This window comes from Equus asinus, chromosome 13 (assembly GCF_041296235.1).
Source record: "Equus asinus isolate D_3611 breed Donkey chromosome 13, EquAss-T2T_v2, whole genome shotgun sequence".
NCBI lineage: Eukaryota > Metazoa > Chordata > Mammalia > Perissodactyla > Equidae > Equus > Equus asinus.
Genome location: NC_091802.1, coordinates 61,165,565 through 61,187,145, shown reverse-complemented (window position 1 = coordinate 61,187,145; position 21,581 = coordinate 61,165,565). Strand labels below are relative to the sequence as shown.

At 61.9% G+C, this 21,581-nt stretch overlaps 3 protein-coding genes across 9 annotated transcripts; 2 read left to right on the top strand and 1 right to left on the bottom strand.

Annotated features, from left to right (window-relative positions):
* Positions 1 to 1,476: 1,476 nt before the first annotated feature.
* Positions 1,477 to 8,686, top strand: DUS1L (dihydrouridine synthase 1 like). Its single transcript, XM_014864721.3, has 14 exons — positions 1,477 to 1,612; positions 2,623 to 2,869; positions 3,418 to 3,526; positions 4,230 to 4,280; positions 4,685 to 4,797; positions 5,380 to 5,462; positions 5,665 to 5,768; positions 5,986 to 6,130; positions 6,378 to 6,474; positions 6,556 to 6,644; positions 7,117 to 7,262; positions 7,747 to 7,784; positions 8,108 to 8,183; positions 8,291 to 8,686. Exons 2-14 carry the CDS (start codon positions 2,633 to 2,635, stop codon positions 8,428 to 8,430), a joined length of 1,428 nt encoding a protein of 475 aa, XP_014720207.1. The 5' UTR covers positions 1,477 to 1,612; positions 2,623 to 2,632; the 3' UTR covers positions 8,431 to 8,686.
* Positions 8,500 to 15,787, bottom strand: GPS1 (G protein pathway suppressor 1). Of its 4 annotated transcripts, none has more exons than XM_044744387.2 (15): positions 14,579 to 14,635; positions 14,209 to 14,412; positions 13,486 to 13,578; positions 12,742 to 12,923; positions 12,056 to 12,220; positions 11,838 to 11,973; positions 11,659 to 11,736; positions 11,406 to 11,466; positions 10,822 to 10,907; positions 10,488 to 10,582; positions 10,192 to 10,297; positions 10,030 to 10,110; positions 9,815 to 9,952; positions 9,603 to 9,737; positions 8,500 to 9,514 (listed from the first exon to the last, which is right to left on the bottom strand). In XM_044744387.2, the coding sequence occupies exons 1-15, from the start codon at positions 14,609 to 14,611 to the stop codon at positions 9,440 to 9,442; spliced, it is 1,668 nt and encodes a 555-aa protein (XP_044600322.2). In that variant the 5' UTR covers positions 14,612 to 14,635; the 3' UTR covers positions 8,500 to 9,439. The 4 variants fall into 4 exon arrangements, with proteins under 4 accessions (XP_044600322.2, XP_044600323.2, XP_070339997.1 ...); XM_044744388.2 differs by having other exon boundaries at positions 11,406 to 11,463; positions 14,579 to 14,626; XM_070483896.1 differs by lacking the exons at positions 14,209 to 14,412; positions 14,579 to 14,635 and adding an exon at positions 15,406 to 15,787.
* Positions 14,667 to 19,237, top strand: RFNG (RFNG O-fucosylpeptide 3-beta-N-acetylglucosaminyltransferase). 4 transcript variants are annotated; one of them, XM_070483901.1, is made up of 8 exons: positions 14,667 to 15,014; positions 15,779 to 15,827; positions 16,399 to 16,501; positions 16,588 to 16,741; positions 17,036 to 17,124; positions 17,211 to 17,376; positions 17,998 to 18,083; positions 18,184 to 19,237. In XM_070483901.1, the coding sequence occupies exons 1-8, from the start codon at positions 14,754 to 14,756 to the stop codon at positions 18,242 to 18,244; spliced, it is 969 nt and encodes a 322-aa protein (XP_070340002.1). In that variant the 5' UTR covers positions 14,667 to 14,753; the 3' UTR covers positions 18,245 to 19,237. The 4 variants fall into 4 exon arrangements, with proteins under 4 accessions (XP_070340002.1, XP_070340001.1, XP_070340000.1 ...); XM_070483900.1 differs by having other exon boundaries at positions 14,676 to 15,014; positions 16,396 to 16,501; XM_070483899.1 differs by having other exon boundaries at positions 14,679 to 15,014; positions 19,146 to 19,237.
* Positions 19,238 to 21,581: the final 2,344 nt, after the last annotated feature.

Here is a 21,581-nt window from a genome sequence, read left to right as displayed (position 1 = left end):
CGCGGCGGCGGGGCCGGGGCTCCAGCGGGCCGCCCCGCCAGCTCCTCCGCCCCCAGCTCGGCTCCACGCCACCGGCTGCCTCCGTCCGCGGCCGGACTCCCCTTTCCCACCCAGGCCTGCAGCTCGGCCCCCGCCTCTCCCCTTCGGCCCCGCGGCGCGCACCCCCGCCCGGACCCCAGGCGCTTACCGTTTCGTTCCTCCCGCAGCCGCGGAACGCAGGCCGGGTCACCGCACGGACGGCCCGCGCAAGCGCTCAGTTAAAGCCCGCGGGACGGGCGACAGCGCGGGCGCACGAGGGACGGGGCTCCGGCCGTCAGGGGAGAAGCCAGGAACGGCAGCTCCTCCTCCGAAAAAGACGAAATAAAACTTGGTTAAATTTCTTGCTCCCTAGGCCCCGCGCAGCACAAGACGAAACAGCTTCCACGCGAGAGGCTGTTCCCGGTCCCTCGAGAGGCCTCGGCGAGGCGGGGGGCACGGCAGACCCCCGGGCCCCGCCGCCCCGGCCCGCCGCGGCGCGCGGAGGGGCCGCGGGGCTCGCTCCGAGAAGGCGGCGGCCACCCCGCGGCTCGGCGGCAGCCCGGGCGCGACCCACCCCGCGCCTCAGAACCGCGGACGCGCGCGAGCCGGCGGGGCGGAGGCCTCTGCGGAGCAGGCGGGCGACGCGCGGGCCCTCAGGGCGCGCCGGGGCCTCCCTCGCGGCTCCGAGGCCCGCCGCCTCCGCGTGCAGCGCGAGCCCCCAGGCCGCAGGCGCCCCCGCGGCCTGCGGCGCGGCCGGGCTCCGCTCTGGGGGAGGCGAGGGCGCCGGCGAGGGCGCGGAGGCCGGGCCGGAGGCGCTCGCGGCCCGCTCCCCATACCCCGCCCCCGGTGCGCGCCCTCCCCGGGAGCCGGCGACGCCCACGCAAGCCGGCGACGACGGGCCGCTACCCGCAGCCCCGACTCTGAGAACCGCGCCTCAGACCGCTCGCCGGGGCGGCGCGGCGCGGGGCGCCCGAGCGCTCTCCCAGAAAGCACCGCTCGAGGCGGGACAGGCAGCGCGGGGGGGGCGCGGCGGGGCGGGGCGCCCGGGCGTGACTTGCCGCCGTAAATCAGCGTGTTCAGGCCTGTGGCGGTTCCATGAGGGGGTTGTGTGCCGGGCCGAGACGGCGGGGACTTTAGTCCCCGCGGGCCCTGGGCGCGCCCTGGGGCCCCTCGAGGAGAAAGAGGCGGGAGCTCGGCTTTGAAGCCAGGCGCCGGCGGAGCTGGGCGTCGGCGCCCGCGGCCAGGCTTGACTGCTCCGGGCTGGAGGCCGGCCAAACAGAGCCGACCCCCGACCCCGCACGCAGCCCCTCCGTCGCGGGCGGGCCCCTCCGCGGCCGGGCGCGGTTTCCCGGGGACGCGTTTCCTGGCGCACCGCGGGCCGCCCGGACCACCCCAACGGAGGCACCTTCCGGCGGCCCCGGCGCGGAGCCCTGGGCCCGGCGGCGGCCCCGGCGTGGCGGCCTCGCGACAGACACGGCGCGAGCTGGGAGCCGCAAGCCACCCCGGGGAGCGCCGGCCGCCGGCTCCGAGGGCCCAGCTGCGTCCGGGGACGAGCCGCGGCCCAGCCGGGCGGCCAGGCTCGGGCGGGGCACAGGTAGGTGTCGCACGGCCTGGTTGCGGGCCCCGGCCGCGCCGCGCCGGAGCCGGGACGGGACCGCAGCGCCTGCGCCTTCGGGTCTCCCTTCCCCCGGGCGTGGGACGCACTCCGGCCTGGTCTCTTTAGCGACCACACTGGCGACTTAGAGGATTTTCATGTGTAGTTGCACGACTTCCGGAAATACCAGACCCACAGCTGGGCACTCAATTAGGAAGCCGATGACCCTGCTTAATGATTCCAGAACTGGGTACTGAGTAAGTGTCCTCCTGGAACGAGCCTTCCTCCTTGCTCACGGTCCGAGCCTTCGGAATTTCCCATCGTAACCACCTCTTGGCCAGCGCCCGTTCAGTCGGGCGTCGGGAAGGATGGTTCCAGCGAGGCTGGCTGGCCGGACACAGATGAGATAGGCCGGAGAAGAGACTCTGTGTTTCTCCTGCCTGACCGTGCAGGAAAAACTGTTTTAATGAGGAAGGAGGTGGGCAGGATAGTGCTGTATTCTCAGTTCTCGTTCACAAAGTTGGCCCGGAGTGAGATGCAAAGAACTTTTACACAGAACCAGCTGACACACAAAGGAGGGCACGGAGGGTGGGCCGGGTGGCCACTCTGGGCTCCATGGTGGGCGGGGAGAGCAGGCCTGGTTGCAGATCTCCAGTGATGTCACCTAGTGTGGTCCTGCCTTGGTGGGGGGTCCCGGTGCCTTGTGGGTGATAGGCTTCCTTTTATGGTGGGCTGCTGTGGGTCAGGAGTCCACTAGGACATTGGATTTGCTATTTCGTTTACTCTTGACGCTGGTCCTGCCTGGCAAGCATGTCAATCCCACTAACAACGAGAGGGGTTAACGCCCAGAGAGACTGAGTGACTTGCCCAAGGCCTCCGCTGTGAGGTGACGGTGTCCACGTTTGTGGTCGTTGGGCAGCACTGGAGTAGCCTTGAGGAGAGTTAGCAGTTCATTTGAGTTTGATCCTATGCCTGCAGTGGCTGAGCCCCTGGTCTTCTCCCCTCTTCAGTGTGGAGACAATGCCAAAGCTGCAGGGTTTTGAGTTCTGGAGCCGCACCCTAGGGGGGGCCCGCCACGTGGTGGCCCCCATGGTGGACCAGAGCGAGCTGGCCTGGAGGCTGCTGAGCCGCCGCCACGGGGCCCAACTCTGCTACACCCCCATGCTGCATGCCCAGGTCTTCGTCCGCGATGCCAACTACCGGAAGGAGAACCTTTACTGTGAAGTGTGCCCTGAGGACCGGCCCCTCATTGTACAGGTGGGTCGGGGAGCCTGGCCCCTGGAACGCCTGGTGGAGCACCTTTCCTTCAGCCTTTCCAGAAATATCTTCCCAGTTGGAGGGGAAAGGGTGGGTGTGCTGTGGTGAAGCACACACGAGGTTTCCAGGTGCAGCTACAGTTGTCACTCCTGAAGATTGACCCTTTCCCCAGGAGCCAGCCCAAACTTTGGTGAACGGACAGCTTGGGTGCTGTGAAAGAGTCGCGACCCCGACGTTATCCTGTATGCTGTCTTGCCTCTTTATCAAAACGATAAGAAAGAGTGGCTCTTTTCTCTCGGGAAAGTCAGTGACACTGGCTTACTGTTACAATTGAGAGGAATTCTGTGAATCTGTAACTCATTCGCCTGGTGGCACAAGGGCATGTCCTAGCTTAGTTGTGTTGTAAATGTTTAAGACAGGACGCCATCCTATGGTCAACCCCTGGGACCACAGTCCCCACTGGGTCATGTATGAACCCCTTGTGGGGCCAGGTGGCCAACAGACCAGGGCCTGGCTCGGGTTCACGGTGACTTTGATGTCTTTTCCAGTTCTGTGCCAATGATCCAGAAGTGTTTGTCCAGGCGGCTCTCCTGGCTCAGGATTATTGTGATGCTATCGACCTGAATTTGGGTTGCCCGCAAATGATAGCCAAGCGAGGTGAGTTCAGTTCCAGAGTCCTGTATCAAGCACCAGCTTTAGGCCAAGGCAAGCCTCCAAGCCCATTGGGCACTCAAGTAGAGAGCCCTGGGTGGGGTTGAGCTCGGGCCAGGGCCTGGCCCTGCCTCTGATTGTGGTGGCAGCTCAAGCCGAGCACCAGCCCCTTCTTGGTGGCCCTTCTCTTGCACCAGAGGTGGGGGCAGGGTTTTGCTGGCTCTCAGAGGCCTATCACTTCCCCAGGTGCCTGGGAAGTCTTTGGGTTCCCTCTGGATAAACATGTTTTGCTGAAAGGATCTCTCTGTCACACCCTTGAGCCTCTGAGATGCCAGTGGCCACTTCTCTGGGGAGGGGCTGAGCCTTTCTTCCTCACTGGACCTGAGGAGTTGCTGGCTGGTCAAGACCATGTGGGGTGGGCACTCTGTTCAGCACCCTTAAGCTCAGGCAGCTGGGCAAACAGAGTGCCTAGGTCCGACCCTGAGAAACTGCTCGACTCAGTGACCGTCCCCCACCCCGGCTGGAGATACCCACTCCTGGGGAGGTCATGGGAACTGGCACTCGGGCCCCAGCCCAACGGCTCTATGAACATGTACACAGCCCGTGCAGGAGGCTTGGTGCCCCTCGGGGCCAGCCTGGCAGGTCGGCTCATGGCCTGTGTGGACACAAGAGGAGGAGGGGTGCAGAGGGTCTTGCTTGTCTTTTGCAGGTCACTATGGTGCCTTCCTACAGGAGGAGTGGGACCTGCTTCAGAGAATGAGTGAGTTGGCTGTGTGCTGCATATGGGGCCATGTGGCTGGGTTGTGGTTGGGTGAAGGAACCCCAGACACATCCTGGCAGGGGCTCAGAAGAGGACAGCGGCCAGCAGAGTCCTCCTGGTCATAGTGCTCTCCCTGCTGTGGAAGGTGGCTATGAAGAGTCACCTGTACTGTACCACCTGCCCCGCTTCGACCCCAACGTTAGGTGCCAGAAGGCAGTGTCCTTGCCCAGCCCCGGCTCCTGCAATGCCCTGAGGGACACAGATCTCTCAGCTGCCATGAAGTGTTGCAGGGCAAAATCGTCTGCGAGGCCTGTGTTCCTTCAGCGGCTTAGCTGTGGGTCCCCACAGCCTGCCTAAAGGTGAACACCACGCTTCTTTCACAAGCTGACTCTCCTTTTCCCCAGTTCTGCTAGCCCACGAGAAACTCTCTGTCCCTGTCACGTGCAAAATCCGTGTCTTCCCAGAGATTGATAAGACTGTGAGATATGCCCAGATGCTGGAGAAAGCTGGCTGCCAGGTGAGAGGGCCATGGCTCGCATGGCCCATGCTGTTCCCCTACCCCCTGTCCTCTAGACGTTAAGTCAGGCCTGGCGGGGGCCCTACCCCAAGGAACACCTACCTCTTAAGGAGCTTGCCTCCTGAGGGTGGACAGGAATCACAGTGATTTTGAGGCAAGGTGTGATGAGCCCCATGCTCACTTGTGTGAGGGAAGTGAATATTGGGCAGGGGGCGATGCCAGGCCCTGTGGTCAGGCTGGTCATGTCCCTCCCTCGTACCTTTGGCATGGGGGTGCTGCCACTTCTAGGAGGACTGGCCCCTGAACAGGGTTAGACTTCTCACCTCCGAGTCCTGGGTAATGCGATGAGATGGCTCCGATACGGGAGCCCCAGGCAGCACCCCAGGGCATCAGCTGGCCCCATGTGCAACCCAGGGGACCAGGGATTGGTGAGGGGCAGCAACTGAGTGAGCCAGGTCCAGAGCAGCCTTTCCTCCATGCAGTGTGGGAAGCTGGTGCCCAAAAACCAAAGGGAGAGGGTCCCCTGGGGTCAGTCTGGCTGCAACTGGGAGTGAGGGTGAGCCAAGCGCTGCTCTGTCCTAGTTGCTGACTGTGCACGGGCGCACCAAGGAGCAGAAGGGGCCTCTGTCAGGCACTGCATCCTGGGAGCATATCAAGGCTGTGCGGTGAGTGGACACACAGGGCAAACCCAGGGTGAGGGATGCAGCCCGTCCCCGAGACAAGGCCTTCAGCCCTTTGGGCATCAATGGGAGTGGTGGAAAGAGAGAAGTGCCTACTGAGATGAAGTTTGGGGGCCTGGGCATGGCCCTGGAGGGTGAAGGGATGGCGTTCCTCTCTTCTGAGTGTCTGCCCATCCTGCTCTGACAGGAAGGCAGTGGCCATCCCTGTGTTTGCCAACGGGAACATCCAGTGCCTGCGGGATGTGGAGCGCTGCATCCAGGACACAGGGGTACAGGGTGTCATGAGTGCAGGTGAGGCTGTGTCCTTGCCCACAGTAGATGTTAGAGGGCCCCATCCATGCTGTGAGGCCATTGGCCCAGATAGTCTCAGGTCCCTCACTGTCCTTACTCAGGCCCTCATCAGCCTGTGAGCTGGGTGGCCAGCCTTGCCCTTGGTGTGATGTGGCATGGGGGGGCATCCCTCTGAGAACGTGAGCACCCACAGCCTCAAGCCCCCTTCCCCCTGCAGAGGGCAACCTGCACAACCCCGCCCTGTTTGAGGGCCGCAGCCCTGCTGTTTGGGAGCTGGCCGAGGAGTACCTGGACATCGTGCGGCAGCACCCCTGCCCCCTGTCCTATGTCCGGGCCCATCTCTTCAAGCTGTGGCACCACACGTGAGTTGGCCCCAAAGGCAGATGCTGTCTGGTCCAAGCCCTGCCTGGGGTGTTGGGGGTTTCAAGTGAGAACTCTCCGGAAACATTTACCAAAACAATTTGCCACCAAGTCAGGTGTGGAAGGGCTGAGATGACTAGTGAGGTGAAGTGGTAAGCCTGGGTTGGAGAGAGACTGCACCCCTTTGTGTCAGGGCTTAGGAGTGGGGTGGGGTGATGGGCTGGCTCTGTGACGGGGCATCTGTCTCAGGCTGCAGGTGCATCAGCAGCTTCGAGAAGAACTCGCCAAAGTGAAGACTTTGGAGGGCATCGCCACAGTGAGCCAGGAGCTGAAGCTGCGGTGTCAGGCATGTGCAGGGGCTGGCAAGCCACCAAGTGGGTGGGAGAGGGTCTTGGGTTGTGACTGAAGGCCCTCTGGGCTTTTGCAGGAGGATATATCCAGGCAGAAGGAGGGAGAGAAGCCCTTGGGTGGCTTGCCTTTCTTCCACTGGATCTGCCAGCCCTACTTCCGGCCAGGGTGAGCTCACTGACACAGGGCCATGGTGCACATGGAGGTGGCGGGGATGGCGCTGGCAGCTCAGCGCCATCCCTCCTGGTGCTGAGCTGGCTTCTCCCTATCAGTGGATGCTTAGATTTTAAATCTTTTCTTCCACAAGATGCTTCATTAAGCTCTTCTGATCCTGGGCAGATTTGTCCTGGCGTCAAAGGTTGACCCCCGGGCTTCTCCCTGGTTTTCAGAGGAAAGGCCAGGCTGTTATCTGTGGCCACAGCCCTGCCCGGGGTTCGGTGGCTCAGACCCTCGTGTCCCACGGTGTCCCAACCTCAGTCAGGCAGTCCAAGAACTGAGCTGCTGGGACTTCAGGGGAGCCGCACACACGTCTAGTACTCAAGTCCCCACTGTGGCCGCCCAGACCCCTTTTCCCTAGGACTGGCCAGCAGGGCCCTCTCATGGGTGTTCTACAGCTCTGCCTGCTGCCCTCCCTTTTCAGGCCCAGGGAGGGGAGCAAGGAGAACGGAGGTGCCCGCAGCAAGCGGGCCCTGGAGGAGGAGGAGGGCAGCACGGATGTCCTGTCCAAGAACAAGCAGAAGAAGCAGCTGAGGAATCCTCACAAGACCTTTGATCCCTCCCTAAAGCGTAAGCTGCTCCAGCCCCCAGGGGCCCAGGGGGCTAGCGCCACACTGCGGGGAGCCTTCAAGGGGCAGGTGGCTCTGACGCTTCGCAGGCTGCATGGGAGACCAGCAGGAAGGGCCCCGCAACCCTTCCACATGCTTCTGAGGAGGTGGGCGAGTCCCACGAGGCTGTTGCATAAGGCAAGTGCCAGCAGCCCTGCCTGCCACATGCTCCCTCAGCTGCTGCCCTGAGGGAGCTGGAGAGGCAGAAGTGGGGCTTGGGATGGCCTTCCTGAGAAGGCCCTTCAAGTGGGAAATGCAGGGATGGGCATAGAGCCCTCGAGCCTTCTGGGTACGCTGAAGGGCCCGTCGGTGTTCTGGCAGGTGTCCTGCCCTCCCCCAAGCCACCTGACCTGGGCAGCCCAGCAAGCAGGACACCCACTAGGGGCTTCATGTGGGAGAGGGCATGGTAGGCTCGCCTTGTTCACTTCTTTTTCTTCTTTTCCCAGCGAAATATGCAAAGTGTGATCAATGTGGAAACCCAAAGGTGAGTTGGTCCTTCTGGCATGCTGCCCAGGGCAGAGATCAGTCCGGGAAGGGGCAGGGAGAGTGGTCCCCACTGACACTGTCTCAGAGTCCCTGGGCTGCCTGGGACTGGCAGGAGCCGTCCTTCCCATCTGCTGAGGGTGCAGCCCAAGGTGGAGTGGCTGTTTCCCTATAAGGCCACTCCACCCAGCCTCAGGACAGCTCCTGGGAGTCTGGAAGGGAGGCCCTGGCAGCCCTCCTGTGCTCCTGGCAGCTTGTTTAGTCTGCAGGTTTTGGCCTGGGGATGGGTGTCAGCTGCAGGCTCACTGGCTTTCCTTTGTCCAGGGCAACCGATGTGTGTTTAACCTGTGCCGGGGCTGCTGCAAGAAGCGAGCTTTCAAAGAGACTGCTGACTGCCCAGGTAGGGATACCTGTGTCCATCAGGCCCTTCTTCCCCAGGGCCCCCAGTGGGCGCTGGGACCCTCAGCCTCCTGAGCCCCATTTCCCTCCTCTCCCTCCTTCTGCCAGGTCACGGATTGCTTTTTAAAACCAAATTTGAGAAGTCTCTGGCCTGGAAGGGGGCCCAGCCCCGGCTGCAAGAGCCTCAGCAGGCAGGGCCTGGGGAACCAGGCAGCTTCCCCGAGGTCATGGGCAGTGCTCTGGCCTGAGGGCAGCTGGAGCCTGATGTGCTGTCCCACTGGGCCCAGGACTGCTGCCAAAGCCTCAACACATCCCACTTATGGAAATGCCTTTACTCAGGGAATCTCCTGCTACTTAACACGGAAGGACAAGCTGGTCTTACCCTCAGCCCACGCTGGGGGCCCGGAAATGCTGCACTGGGGAGCAGGCTCCCAGGCTGGACCTTCCCCGTCCTCCAAACTTGTGTGTGTTCAAAAGCAAACAATAAATCATTTCAAAGATGCACGTGCAGAGAGCTTAAGAGATGACCTATGACACCACCAGGCCCAACAATACCCGACTGCTGCTGCGAGCTGGGAGGATGGAGTCAGAGCCAGGGGGGATCTCGGAACAAAGGGAAATAGGCAGAGAACCTTCTGCTCTGATCTACTCTGTAGCCACGGAAACCTCTCTAGAAGAGGGCCAGGCCTAGTGTCAGCCCTGCAGAGGCTGCCTCCCCACTGTATTGCCTGAAATGTGAGGGAGGGGCAGCCTGAGGAAGCAGGATCTAGGCCAGGGGACAAGGACCAGGTCCTGCCCCAAAGCCTGACCTCAGGGAGACGACCCTTAGAAGCCCCCATGGCAGGAACAAGCGGCATGAGGGAAGTCTTCTCAGGCTGCCCTTTAATGGACTGAGATTCAACACTTTGTCTGCAATCCCAAACAACGCACTAATGGGGACTGGGACTGGGAGGTGGTGCCACTGGACAGGGGTGGGGGGCGGGCGAGGGGGCCTGGGTGCCACACGGGTAAGCCCCGCAGGCCTCACCTCCTCCCCAGGGCACAGCATAGGGGAGGGGGCACAAGAAGCTGGGCACATGGAAGCCCAGGCAGGGGGCAAGGGCTGACATCCAGTGGTCAGACCCCTGCAAGTGGGCCACAGGTGGCCCCTCGAGAAGTCCTGCGCAGGCAGATGGGAGGCCCAGGTGTCCGAGTCCGCAGGTAGGGGCGTGGGCAGGATGGGGGCATGCAGACGATCCTGGAGGCCAATGGGTGCCCTCACATGTTGGTGCTCATTCGGGACTGGCTGTTGGCCGGTGTCAGCTCCCCCTGGCTTCCTTCTCGGGGAGGGGACTGCAGTGGAGACACAGCTGCTCAGGCCAGGAGGTGCGCATGGACCCAGCCCATACTCGCGACACCACAGCGCCACCCCTGCTCTTACTTTGACATGGATTTGATTGCGCAGCACAGCTGCGCGCAGGATCATGGCTTTGGCACGCCGTTGGAACTCCTTGCCCATTAGCAGGGACTTCTCAAAGGTGGTGCTGCGCTGATCCACATCCCGGGCGTACAGGATCTGCAGAGGCACAGGGCTCAGTAGGGCCCAGGGGTCCCCCTCCCCACATCCCAGAGCCCCGGCCTAAGCCCGGCCACCTTGCTGTGGGAGTCGATGCGGGCATTGATGAGCCCCTCCAGGATGAGCTGTGTCAGCTCATCCTCCAGTGCTGCCACCGTGGTGTTGAAGGCCATGGCCATCTTGCGCATGTCAGCCGACACATAGGGACTAAAATACTGCAGAGCAAAAGGGATATCAGCTTCCAGACACGTCCGCAGCACCCTGCCTCAGCCTCTGTCCCCCCCATGTTTACCTGGATGAGGGCACGGTTGCGAATCTGGGTGTACAGGGTCCTGACATGGGGGGCCAGGTACATGTCCAAGAGCAAGTTGTCCTGGTGAGGAGAACTAGTCAGGGACCGGCTGCCCGGGCCTTCTGCACTTGCTCACCCTCCAAACCAGGCCAAGTCCCTCACCTTCATCTCATCCAGCATCTTCAAGCACGAGGCATATTTGGACTCATAGAATTTGAAGATGATGTCCCGAACCTGTGGCTCCAACTCCAAGAACAACTTGAAGGAGCTGCAGATGCCACACTCTTTAGAGCTGGCCCTGCACCTGCCTACCTGCCTGCCTACCCTGAAGGCAGCCAAGGGGAAGGACCAGAACTGTAGAAGCCCGCAGGGCACCAGGGCACAGGGAGGAGCAGGGCCAGAGAAAAGGCCCACAGAGGAACAAGCTGCAAGGCCCAGCACCCCTACCCTCCATGCACCTGCTGGAGATGACGTTGCGCTGCAGCTCCTGCCGGTCAAAGGTGGCCAAGGCACACAGGCCACCATAGACAGCCACGTTGCTGGGGGAAAGCAGCTGAGGAGCAAGAAGAAAGGTGGGTCCCCAGACCTGAAGTCACTGGTGGTCATTACAGGAGCCTGGAGCCAGGGCTGGGTCCACCTCTACCCCACCTATTGCCCATTCAGACAATGCCTGGGACCCCATGGTCCCCATGGGGGAGACCCCCCCCCAACAAAGAGCCCAGCCCCCAAGCCTTTACCCTGCTTCCCAAGTCCCAGCAAGGGCTCCTCCCCAGAGACCCTCATGCCCCTCACCTCGGGGAAGTCACAGTGATCGAATGAAGCCAGCAGGAAGCACTTGGCAGCCTGCTTGTACTTGCGCGCAGCCAATTCAGCCAGTCCTGGGGGAAGATGGGAGTAGAATAAAGCCCAGCGCCGTGACAGATGCACCCTGGCCTCTGCCATCCCGGGGGCTCCTCAGCATTAGGGAGAGAGATTCTGCCTAGCGAGAACTAACAGTGCCCACAAGCACTAACTGGGCACTCTGTGAGTCATGTAGCCAGGGAAGCCGGGCATAGCAGCTGTTATGACTTGTAGGCTGACCTGATCTGGGCTGTACAGCTAACCACTGGGGGACCAGCCGTGACAGCAGCGGTCAGAAGGCAATGCCTCCATTCCTGACCGCTGGTCATACACTGGCCTCACCATATGGGACCTAAACTGGGCAGGTGTCACCCATGGCAATGGGTGTGGGGCTTCCAGGTTTTCCCCAACTGTGACAAGGCCCACTGCCCAGGTTGTAAGGACTCAACAGTATGGCATGCTTGGGCCACCTCCAGTGGAGGTGAGACAAGGGTAAGCAGTGATGTCCCCTTACCCTGGCACCCCAGGGCCCTCACCTGCAGCACACTTCAGCTTGGTGAGGATGGCCTGGGTCTGGCTGTCCCGTTCCCCACGCTGCTGCAGAAGAAAGTTGCACACCTGAGCAACCGATGCCCTCCCACCATTGTCGATCCCTGGGCCTGGACACCCAGCCCTGGCCTGAGAAGGGCAAAAGCACACTCGGGGAGAGTGAGGCCCACTGAGGCTTCCGTGGTCAGGACTCCTGGGGCAGGGTATCAGAAGACAGGCAGGACACAGAGCCAGCATTACCTCGGCAATCTCTGGGGTGGACTCGGCCTTGCTGACATAGCTTAGCACGTGAGACCAATTCTGCAAGTAGACGCTGACCTGGCAGGCAGGCAGATGGGGAGGGTCAGCCCGCGGCGCCCCTCCTGGCCCAGGGGCAGCACTGCCCTGCAGCCCTGTCCACCTGTTCCCACCAGGCCCACCTTGATGACGTTGAGGCACATGTTGATGACGTGCTTGGCGCTGGTGCAGTAGTCCCGGGCCCGGGAGTAACACTTGAGGGCATTGCTGAGGTCCCCACAGTCGAGGTAGTGGTCACCCAGGTCATCATGGCCGCGCCTGTGGGCCCAGCCATGAGTGGACCCCTGTCAGGGACCGTGTGGGCCCAGCTGCCCACATCCCCTGTCCCCGTAGGTGGCACCTGATGCTCTCCTTGATGGAGTTGCCCTTGTAGTTCTTCAGGTCCGTGTCCAGCTTCTCCAGCTTCAGCAGGGCCTTCTTCCGAGTGGCCTCCACCCAGGCCGTGTCCAGGGGCGGGGGCTCCACACCACTCTCAGGGATGGCATCGGGCGCATTCTGCAGTTCCCTGAGGGGGGACCTGGCCATTAAGGGCTGATATGCAGGCAGGCGGGCACCTCCCAGTGGCCCTTGCCTGGCCCAGGCTCCATCAGGAAAGTGCCCAGTGGGCATGGAGGCAGTCTTGACTGCAGGAGCCCACAGCCCAGTGGGGAAGCCCAATGGGAAAAGGGCCAGGCAGCTGTGCCAAGAGGAGAGAAGCCTGCTGCCTTCTCCACAAGCTCTACTCACGTCAGAACAGCTGCACGTGCCCATGAGAGCAGAAGCCAGGGCGGCCTAGAGAGAGCCTGGATTCTCTCACCCAGCAGAGAGAGGACCTAGCCTGTTTTGCCATTTACCAGCTTACCGCCCTTCACGGCTTTTCAACAAGGAAGACCAGGTCACTGCATTGTGGAAGTGTTGCTATGAGTGCCCACATAGGCGTAGGGCTGGGCATTGCAAGAGCATAGGAAAGACCCCTGCCCTGGTTGGACCCAACAGGGACATACTATGCCCAGCCCCTTCCTCCTCTCACCAAGCCCCTGGCCTCACCTCGTGGCCTCTGAGAGCTTCCTGTGGATCTCCTCGTACATGTCCACGTTGAAGGTCCTCTGAACGAAGGAGAGGGCCATCTTCAGAGCCTCCACCCGCAGTGGTGGACAGTGGTCAGCAATGAACTGCAGTCGCTCAATGCGCATCAGGCCACTGTAACTGGCTGCATACTGCTCCAGATCCTGGGAGGCCGGGGAGGCAGGGGGGTTGTGCAAGGCGGGACCCCAGACACCAAGCCCTGGCTAGTGAGTCAGGAGCAAGGGCTCGAACACCAACCCTTCCCTGTGTCTGATAGGCCATGGGCCCTCAACAGGAACAACTGGGCATGTGGGCACCAGATGGGCCACTCTCCAGGTGCTGAGAAAAGTGATGCAGGGTGGGCCAGTGCAGGGGCTTCCAGAGTAGGGCTCTGCCCTGAGCGGGGTGAATGGCTAGAGCCAGGTGGGCACCTGCCGGTGACTGCCAGTCACCAGGATAACCAGTGACGAGGGAGTGCTTCAAAGGCTGGACCCCAAGGAAGGCCTGCCCTTATGGTGAGATTCAACCTGCAGGGCAGCCTGGCACACAGAGCTCTTCCACGTGGGGAAGTGGGGTGCAGGGTCTGGAGCTGAGCTAACAGCCCCATTGTAAGTGGGCAATTGAAACCCCAATGGTTTCTGAGTCAGAGAAAAGACACAACCAGAGTGAGGAGTCTGGCCTGGACCCCTCAACCCCTCCCCAACAGCACCCCACCAGGCTCCATACCAGGGTGGGGTTCTCCACCACGTAGTTGACATCAGGCGCATTCTGCGGGTCCTCCTGGGGGTCCACATCAATCTGCATGGGCTCCACGGCCCCCTGCAACACGGGCCAGCACCTTGGCACCTCCAGCAGGGGACAGCCCAGGGAGGGTGAGAGAACCTCACTGTGCCCCGAGCTCAGCTCTACCCGCCATCTCTCAGGCAGGATCCTGTTCCCCCAAGCTTGCCCGTCCCAGCCCCTGCCCACTCCCCGACCCGTGTCCAGAGTAGCCACATCAGGCAGGGGGCTCCTTGCAAGACCAGCGACTCAGAGCAGAAACCCTCCGCCGATTTTAAGCGAGCATCTTTGGAGCGGGAAAGCAAACATCGGAGGATGGCTACCCAGGGACCCCCGAGTGTCCCTACACATCTCAGCCACCGACCCGAGGCAGCTTCTTCCGAGCCACGGGGAAAAAACAGTGGCGACTTCAAGTCGGGGACGTCCCGAGCAGCTGGGGCAGCAGTGCGGGGGCGAGTCCTGCCGCTGGATCGGGAGCCCGCACATCTGGAGGTGGGCGGGAGTCACCTGGGGGCGTAGCGGCGGGACCTGGCGGGACCAGGCCGCGCTCCTCGGGAGCACGGCGAGCGGGCCCTGCTGCGCGGGCGCTGGCCCGGGCGGCCTGCGAGCGGGGGTCTGCCCCCCCCCCGCGCGCTCGCTCGCTGTCCCGGGCCCTGTCCTGGGAGGTACCTCATAAAGCAGCGTACAGGCCGACAGGCTGGCGCTCAGGCTGAAGTCCCCGGCCGTGCCCGGCAGGAAGACGTCTGACCTACTGCTGAGAGGGGCGCGGTACAGATCTGCCACCGCCGCGGCGGCCGCGCTGGGGGCCGGGCCACCCCTCATCCTGTCCTGACTCTCTGCACCCCCCGACCCTGACACAGAGCTGGCTGGCTGCTGAAGGAGAGAGAGCGTTAGCGCCGGCCGGCCCCCCGAGTGCCGACGGCGGGGCGCTGCGGCCGGGGGCGCCGCCGCGGGAGGGAGGCCGCGGACGGGGGCGCACGGTCGGCCGGCTCCGGCCTGGCGGCGGGGGCGCGGAGGGGCCGCCGGCCGCGCTCGTTACCTGCAAGTTAAACACCTGGACCGGCAGCGGCATCTTGGCCCACCCCGCCGCGGCGCGCCGTCCACTTCCGGGGCAGTGCGGCCGCTGCTTCCGGGTCGCGGCGGGGGCGGGGCGTCTCTTAAAGGGGCCGCGGCGCGCGCCTGGCCCGGGCGGTGCCCGCCGGTCCCGCGGCCGCATGAGCCGTGCGCGGGGGGTGCTGTGCCGGGCCTGCCTCGCGCTGGCCGCGGCCCTGGCTGCGCTGCTGCTGCTACCGCTGCCCCGCGCCCCCGCCCCAGCCCCGGCCTCAACCCCTGGCTCGCGCGCGCCCCCTGCCCGCGCCTCCGCCCCCCGCCTGCGGCCCGACGACGTCTTCATCGCCGTCAAGACCACCCGGAAGAACCACGGGCCTCGCCTAGGGCTGCTGCTGCGCACCTGGATCTCCCGGGCCCGCCGGCAGGTGGGCCCCGCCTCGCGACTCCATACCGAGACCCTGACCCCCCGGACCAGACCTTCGTCCCGGGATCCCTGACCCCGGGACCCCTGCCCCAGGATCCCTGACGCTGAGACCCCTCCCCGCCCCTGGCCCCGGGACTCCTGCTCTCGAGACCCCTGACCGCCAGACCCTCGTCCGCAGGATCCCCACCATCGGGATCCCTGACCTTGGGACCCCGCCCCCCAGGACCCCTCTGGGATCCGTGCCCTGGCACTCCACCCACGGGAGCCCTGACCCCAGAAGCCCCGCCCTAGGGATCCCGGGACTTGCTACCCACTGCTGTATCCCCAGCGTGGTGGCCATGCCCTGGGTCCTGAGTCCAGGGGGACCCAAAGCCCCCAGTACCCACCCTCACCTGCCCTTTACGGAGCTTGCTCCATGTTTGGGGTGATGCTCTGGGCAGGTTCTCCAGCTGGCACGGACCAAGACCCCAGAAAGTTCCAGTGAGAGCAAGCCTGGCCCCAACTGCACTGGGGATGCTGAAGATAGTAGCAGGCTGTCTGGCTATTACTAGAACACCATCCTGTCTTCTCCCCCAACCCTAACCTGGCGTCCAAGCCAGGCCCAGCCTGGGGGCATATGTCTCATCCTGAGGTTCTGGCTTTGATACCCAAGTTCACCTGCTGGTCCCTCTACAGCTTCCCCCTCACTCGCCAGAGCCAAGGCCCTAGCAGGCCTGGGGGCCCTGGGGAGCACCCTTTGATGCGTCACAGCTTGTCTCTCCCTAGACATTCATCTTCACCGACGGGGATGACCCTGAGCTACAGCTCCAGGGAGGTGAGTGCGCTCCCCAGCCAGCCCTGCCATCGTGCCCAAGGGCCCCCTCCTTATGTACCCCTCTTTCCAGTGTTACACATCCCCCCGCTGTGTACAAAGACCCAGAGGGCTTGAGTTATCTGCCCAGGGTCACACAGCTGGTAGAGGGCAGAGCCAGGATGCACACTCACTGCCCACACAGCATCCAGGGCCCCACCCTGTCAACCATGCTGTGCCTCTCGACCACTGGCAGACTTCCATGGGCTTCAGGCCGGAGCCACGTTCCCTGAAGCAGCGCCAGCAGGGAACCATTTCTCCCGAGGTTGCTCCTATCAGGACGGTCCCATCTCGTTTCCATTTCCCTGTGGGTTCCACTCTCGAGATTCCAAGGGGTTTTTCATCTGCCTGGATCTCAAAGATTAACAACAGAGCCAGCCCATGAGGCCAAGCCAGGGTTGCAGTTGGACCCATCCTTGGGGCCTTGAGCAGGGCAAGGTGGCCTTCCTGATGTTTTGCCCTCACTCCACAGGGCAGGCTGGGGACAGGCCACAACCCAGCTATCGCTCTTCCCCCTTTTTTTCTAACCCAGCAGGCAGCCACGTCATCAACACCAACTGCTCAGCTGTGCACACCCGCCAGGCGCTGTGCTGCAAGATGTCAGTGGAGTATGACAAGTTCATTGAGTCTGGACGCAAGTAAGTGGAGCCCACACCCCCAGTGCCCCTGGCTCCACACACCTGGCCTGGGTCCCTTGGTCGAGAGACTTCTCCATTGCCCCCAGGTGGTTTTGCCATGTGGATGATGACAACTACGTGAACCCTGAAGGCCTGCTGCAGCTGCTCTCTGCCTTTTCACCCAACCAGGACGTCTACCTGGGGCGGCCCAGCCTGGACCACCCCATCGAGGCCACCGAGAGGGTGCAGGGAGGTGGAACTGTGAGTGCTGGGCCGAGGAGGGGCAGCCAAGAGCGTGGAGACACCCGTGGGGAAGGGCAGGGGCTCGGGGCCGGTGCCTGATCCACCCGGGTGGGGTGTTTCAGGAGCTTTGGCAAGCGAGGAGGGGCTGGGGCCACAGGCCATTGGGTTGCAGAAGCCCCCATCCCCTTGGGGCCTAGAGATCTTTTGCCTCTTGGGCTAGGAGCTACTAAGGGGTGGCTTAAGAACCATAGTCGGGATGTCCAGACAAAGAGTCGGGGACAAGAGCTCTGACTGATGGCTCCCTTCTCCCAGGTGACAACCATCAAGTTCTGGTTCGCTACCGGTGGGGCTGGGTTCTGCCTGAGCAGAGGTCTTGCCCTCAAGATGAGCCCGTGGGCCAGGTGGGTGGGGGTTTGTTGCCCAGGCTGGGAGGCGGGGGCCAGGGCCGCCGGGGACTGAGGAGGTGCTGACCAGCACCCGCCCCCAGCCTGGGCAGCTTCATGAGCACAGCTGAGCGAGTGCGGCTGCCGGACGACTGCACGGTGGGCTACATCGTGGAGGGCCTGCTGGGCGCTCGCCTGCTACACAACTCGCTCTTCCACTCCCACCTGGAGAACCTGCAGAGGCTGCCACCTGACACTGTGCTCCAGCAGGTATGGCCCACCAGGGGCCAGGCCCTGGGCTCCTGGTGCCTTAGCAGTGTCCCTACCTCGGGGCCTTGCCCCGACTCTGCTCCCTGAGAGGCCTGGTCTGACTCCAGGATGGTCTCTCGACTGAGCAAGGGCTCTGGGAGGGATGGGCACAGGGCTGGGGGGGGCCAGCACTGCAGTGAAGTTGTGGTGGACCCTGGACTTGGCCTACTTGGACCCAGGGTTTCCGTTGCAGTGGGGGCACCCCGTTTCACATGGGCGTCATTTGTAAAGAACAGCTGCTGTGCTGGCCTCAGTGCCTGGGGGCAGCTGGGCAGTGGTCCGAGTGGTGATGGGAGTCGCAGACCAGGCCGCAGGGAGGGGGACTCAGCTTTGAGCAGGAAATTCCAGATGCTCGCCCTGAGCCGTGCACCAGCTGTCTTCCTGAGGCGTCTTCTGTGCTGGCCATGCCTCTCAGCCCACGTCACCCTGCTCTGTTCCCGACCCTGCCATGGGGTGGGGGTTGTGGGCACAGCTCCCCCAGCAGGGGAGCCAGGAGGCTGAGTGGCCTCTCCTGGGTGGATTCCTGAGGCGAGTAGAGGAGTTGGCCCTGAGAGGGTCACTTGCTGTCCTTCCCTCTCCCAGGTCACCCTGAGCTACGGGGGTCCTGAGAACCCACAGAACGTGGTGAACGTGGCTGGGGGCTTCAGCCTGCAGCAGGACCCCACACGGTGAGTGAGCAGTGGGGAGGAGGAGCTGCCAGGGCCCCGCAGGAGCTCTGCTGCCAGCCCACCCCTCCCTCAGTGCTGACCTCCACCTCTTCCTTCCCAGGTTTAAGTCCGTCCACTGCCTTCTCTACCCAGACACAGACTGGTGTCCTGTGCAAAAGTAGGGGAACCTCGCTTCACGGTGACCCTCGACCCCTGACCCAGGGGTGGCTCTGACTCTGCCCCAGGTGCAGGTGGTCCATGCCTGCCCAAAGGAGCAGGAATAGTGCTGCCCACTCCTGGCCTCAGTTGGCGTCCTCAGGCAGCCACGGTCAAAGGCACGGCTACACCCAGTGAGATGTGGGTGCCCAGCAGACACTCGAGCTGGCCCTGGGGAAGCCCATGGGACCTGGCGCTGTGGGAGAGTGAGAACAGTGCTGCCTGCCCTGCCGGTGGGTTCAGGCTCTGTGGGGTGCGGGGTACCTTGGAACGAGCAGGAAGCCGCCCATGCCCTCCAGCCTGGAGGCTTGCTCCCCTGGGAAGAGTCTCTACCCTAGGGTCTGGGGGCCTGGGAGGGCACTGGCATCCGGCTCCCAGGGCTCTGTGCTGCCCTCCTGACCCTGCTGGAAAGGGGGCTCCAGACAGACCTGTTCTTGAGGCCAGGGTCGTGCAGGAGGCTTCAGCTGACCCTCGGTGACTGCAGAGGCTTTCTGTGCCTTGTGGGGGAAGCTGCTCTCCCCACACAAGGCTTGGTGCCCTGCGGGGGAATCGAGGTCTCTGAGGGAGCTGCAGTGAAGGACTCAGGCTTTGGGCACGGCTGATTTCTAGCCAGGGCATCTCCATTCGGAGGCCACCTTATTGGGAGGCCCTTGGCCAAGACTTCTGTCAGGTTCTTCAGCCAAGACCTGCTTAGTGAGGGGCCTTGAAGACACTGCTCTGCTCTGACTCGTTACTCAGTACTTTTCGCCCCTTCCTCCTCCCTCTCTCCCTGGCCCCAAGTCCGCAAAACAGCAGGAGTCCTTTGCTTGGGGCTCCCTTTGCAGGGAGCATCCTCTTCCAGTGGGCACTGGTTCTGCCTTTCCACAGGCGCGGAGAACGGAGCAGGGGAGCCCGCACCTCCGTTTTGGCCTCCTGCTGTGCTACTGTGACGTGTGAATAAAGGCTCGATCATGACCCTCCATCTGGCTCCTTGTCTTCATGGACCAGCACAACACCTGGCAGCTCAGCTGCTGGCAGGGCCACACAGCATCCTGCTCCTCCCCGGGAAGGCTCCGCCCTGAGACAGTCTTCATCCCAGGGACTTCTGCATTCCTTACAGCCCTGCCAGCTGAGCCTTAAACTGCCACTGGACTCTTCTGCCGGAGCCAAAGCATATAGTGAGGGGTGGCAGGAGTGAGGTCCTGCGGGGAATGATGGAAACGGGACCAACCTTGTCCCAGGAGGCGGTCTTCTGGAGAGTGATGCTTGCTTTCTCCCTCCATTGTGGAACACCTAGCATGTGTGCATGCATATGTACATGGGTGTGCATGGCACGAATATGTGTCAATTGTGGAAACATGCGTGACTGGCAGGGTATGTGGGTATACACAGATGTGCATGGTTGTGTGTGTACATGGGTGTATTGCATGGGTAGGCACATGCGTGCATGGCTGTGTATACAGATGAGTGTATGTGCATGTGCATTAGTGTGTGCGTGACTGTGATTGTACATGGATGTGTGTGCACACGTGTGCATGGCTGTGTAGCTGTGTGCAAATGTCTGTATGTGGAGGGCGGGCAGGCAATACTCAAATAAGCAGATTGGAGTCAGCATGGGCCGTTTTCCGTCTGACTCGGTGGTGCACGGCCAGGAGGGAAACGCATCCCAAGGACACTCTTAGGGTCAAGCATCATGGGTCTTCAGGGCCTGGGGCTGCCCGGGACCCAGGGGAAGGCCCCTACCTTTGTGCGCTGTCATGCTCTGGGCTGGAAGAGGAATGTTGGGAGTCCAAACAAGGGTAAGGGGTGGTGAGTTTAGCAAGCCTGCAACCCCGTCTCAATAAAAACAGAGCAAATTCTTGAAACTTGCTCTAGAAATGTCGCAGGAACAATAAAAGGACCCATAGAGAAAGAGGCGCCTGCGTCAGGTGTCTGCCTTCCCCGCGTGGCCTGCGTCCCACCTTGTGTGGACGTGCGGTTTGCTTGGTGCTCCGTTCGTGGCAGCAAGGGAGCTCCGTGTCCTCCTTGTCCCCTTAACGTCATGTGAGCATTTCCCTCCTTCCTGAGCCTGCTTTATGTCCCTCGCCTTGGCCCTGCCCGTGAACACGATGTCCACGGATGGCGAGGGAGGTGGAAGCGAACGTGTTCACCCGATAGAAAGTGTGTCTGGGGAGAACTTCCTATGAGCGGGTTATTATTCAAAACACGTGAGTGGGTTTTTGGCTCTTCTCTGCGGGCAGATGCTTTCCAAAAGAGTGAGTTCAACTTGCAACGCAGCTGAGAAAGGAAAATTGTATCTCTTCTACCTCCACTCTCTCTACTGATCTAATCGTTTAAAACAGCATCTGTGGTGCGGCTGTTAAGTTCACAGGTTCTGCTTTGACAGCCGGAGGTTCACCAGTTCAGATCCCGGGTATGGACATACGCACCACTTGTCAAGCCACGCCGTGGCAGGCGTCCCACGTATAAATTGGAGGAAGATGTGCATGGATGTTAGCTCGGGACCAGTCTTCCTCAGCAAAAAGAGGAGGATTGGCAGCCAATGTTAGCTCAGGGCTAATCTTCCTCAAAAACAAATAAACATCATCTTGTATACTAGTAGATATGAAATGGTGATTTTTCAGTATTTAAATCATTCCCCGAGGTTTGATTTTGCCATGAGTTTGTGAGCTAAGCCTGTTCCATTTGTCTCTCTCCTTAATGGTCTAAATTTATGTCCACTTACTCAGGTCTCAGGACCAGTCACTTATGAGACCAAAACTTATGAGTTTTGCGTTCTTGACGTACAAGGATGAGCTTGTCAACCCTGTAAACCTCGTTAAAATTAATTACATGTTCTTGGACTTCCATCAAAGGTTTTCGGGACAAGTGTCTACTGAACATCCATACACCACATGTCATTGCAAGCCAGGCATGGAGCAAGCACTGGAGGGATGACGACCAGCAGAATGGACCAGCTCCCCAGGGCTGGGGAGTGTTGGGGGTGAATGGGGAATAAGTGCCAATGGGTGTGGGTTTTCTTTTAGGGTGATGAAAATCCTCATTATTTGCAGATTCTGTATTTGTGAATTCGCCCACTCGATACATTTATTGCATTTCCAAAATCAATACTTGCTTTCCTAGACGTGCCCAGACGCGTGAAGACTAGCGAAAACTTTGAGTCCCGGGATGTGCCCATCCCCAGCTGAGGCTGACCTGAGCTGGGCTCTGCCTCAGGGATGCCAGGAGGATGGAGCCGGCAGGGGGCAGTGCGGAGGAAGGCAGGAGGCTGAGGCTCCCGGAGCCAGCGGGGCAGGTTTGGGTCCAGTTCCGGCGCCTGTTGGT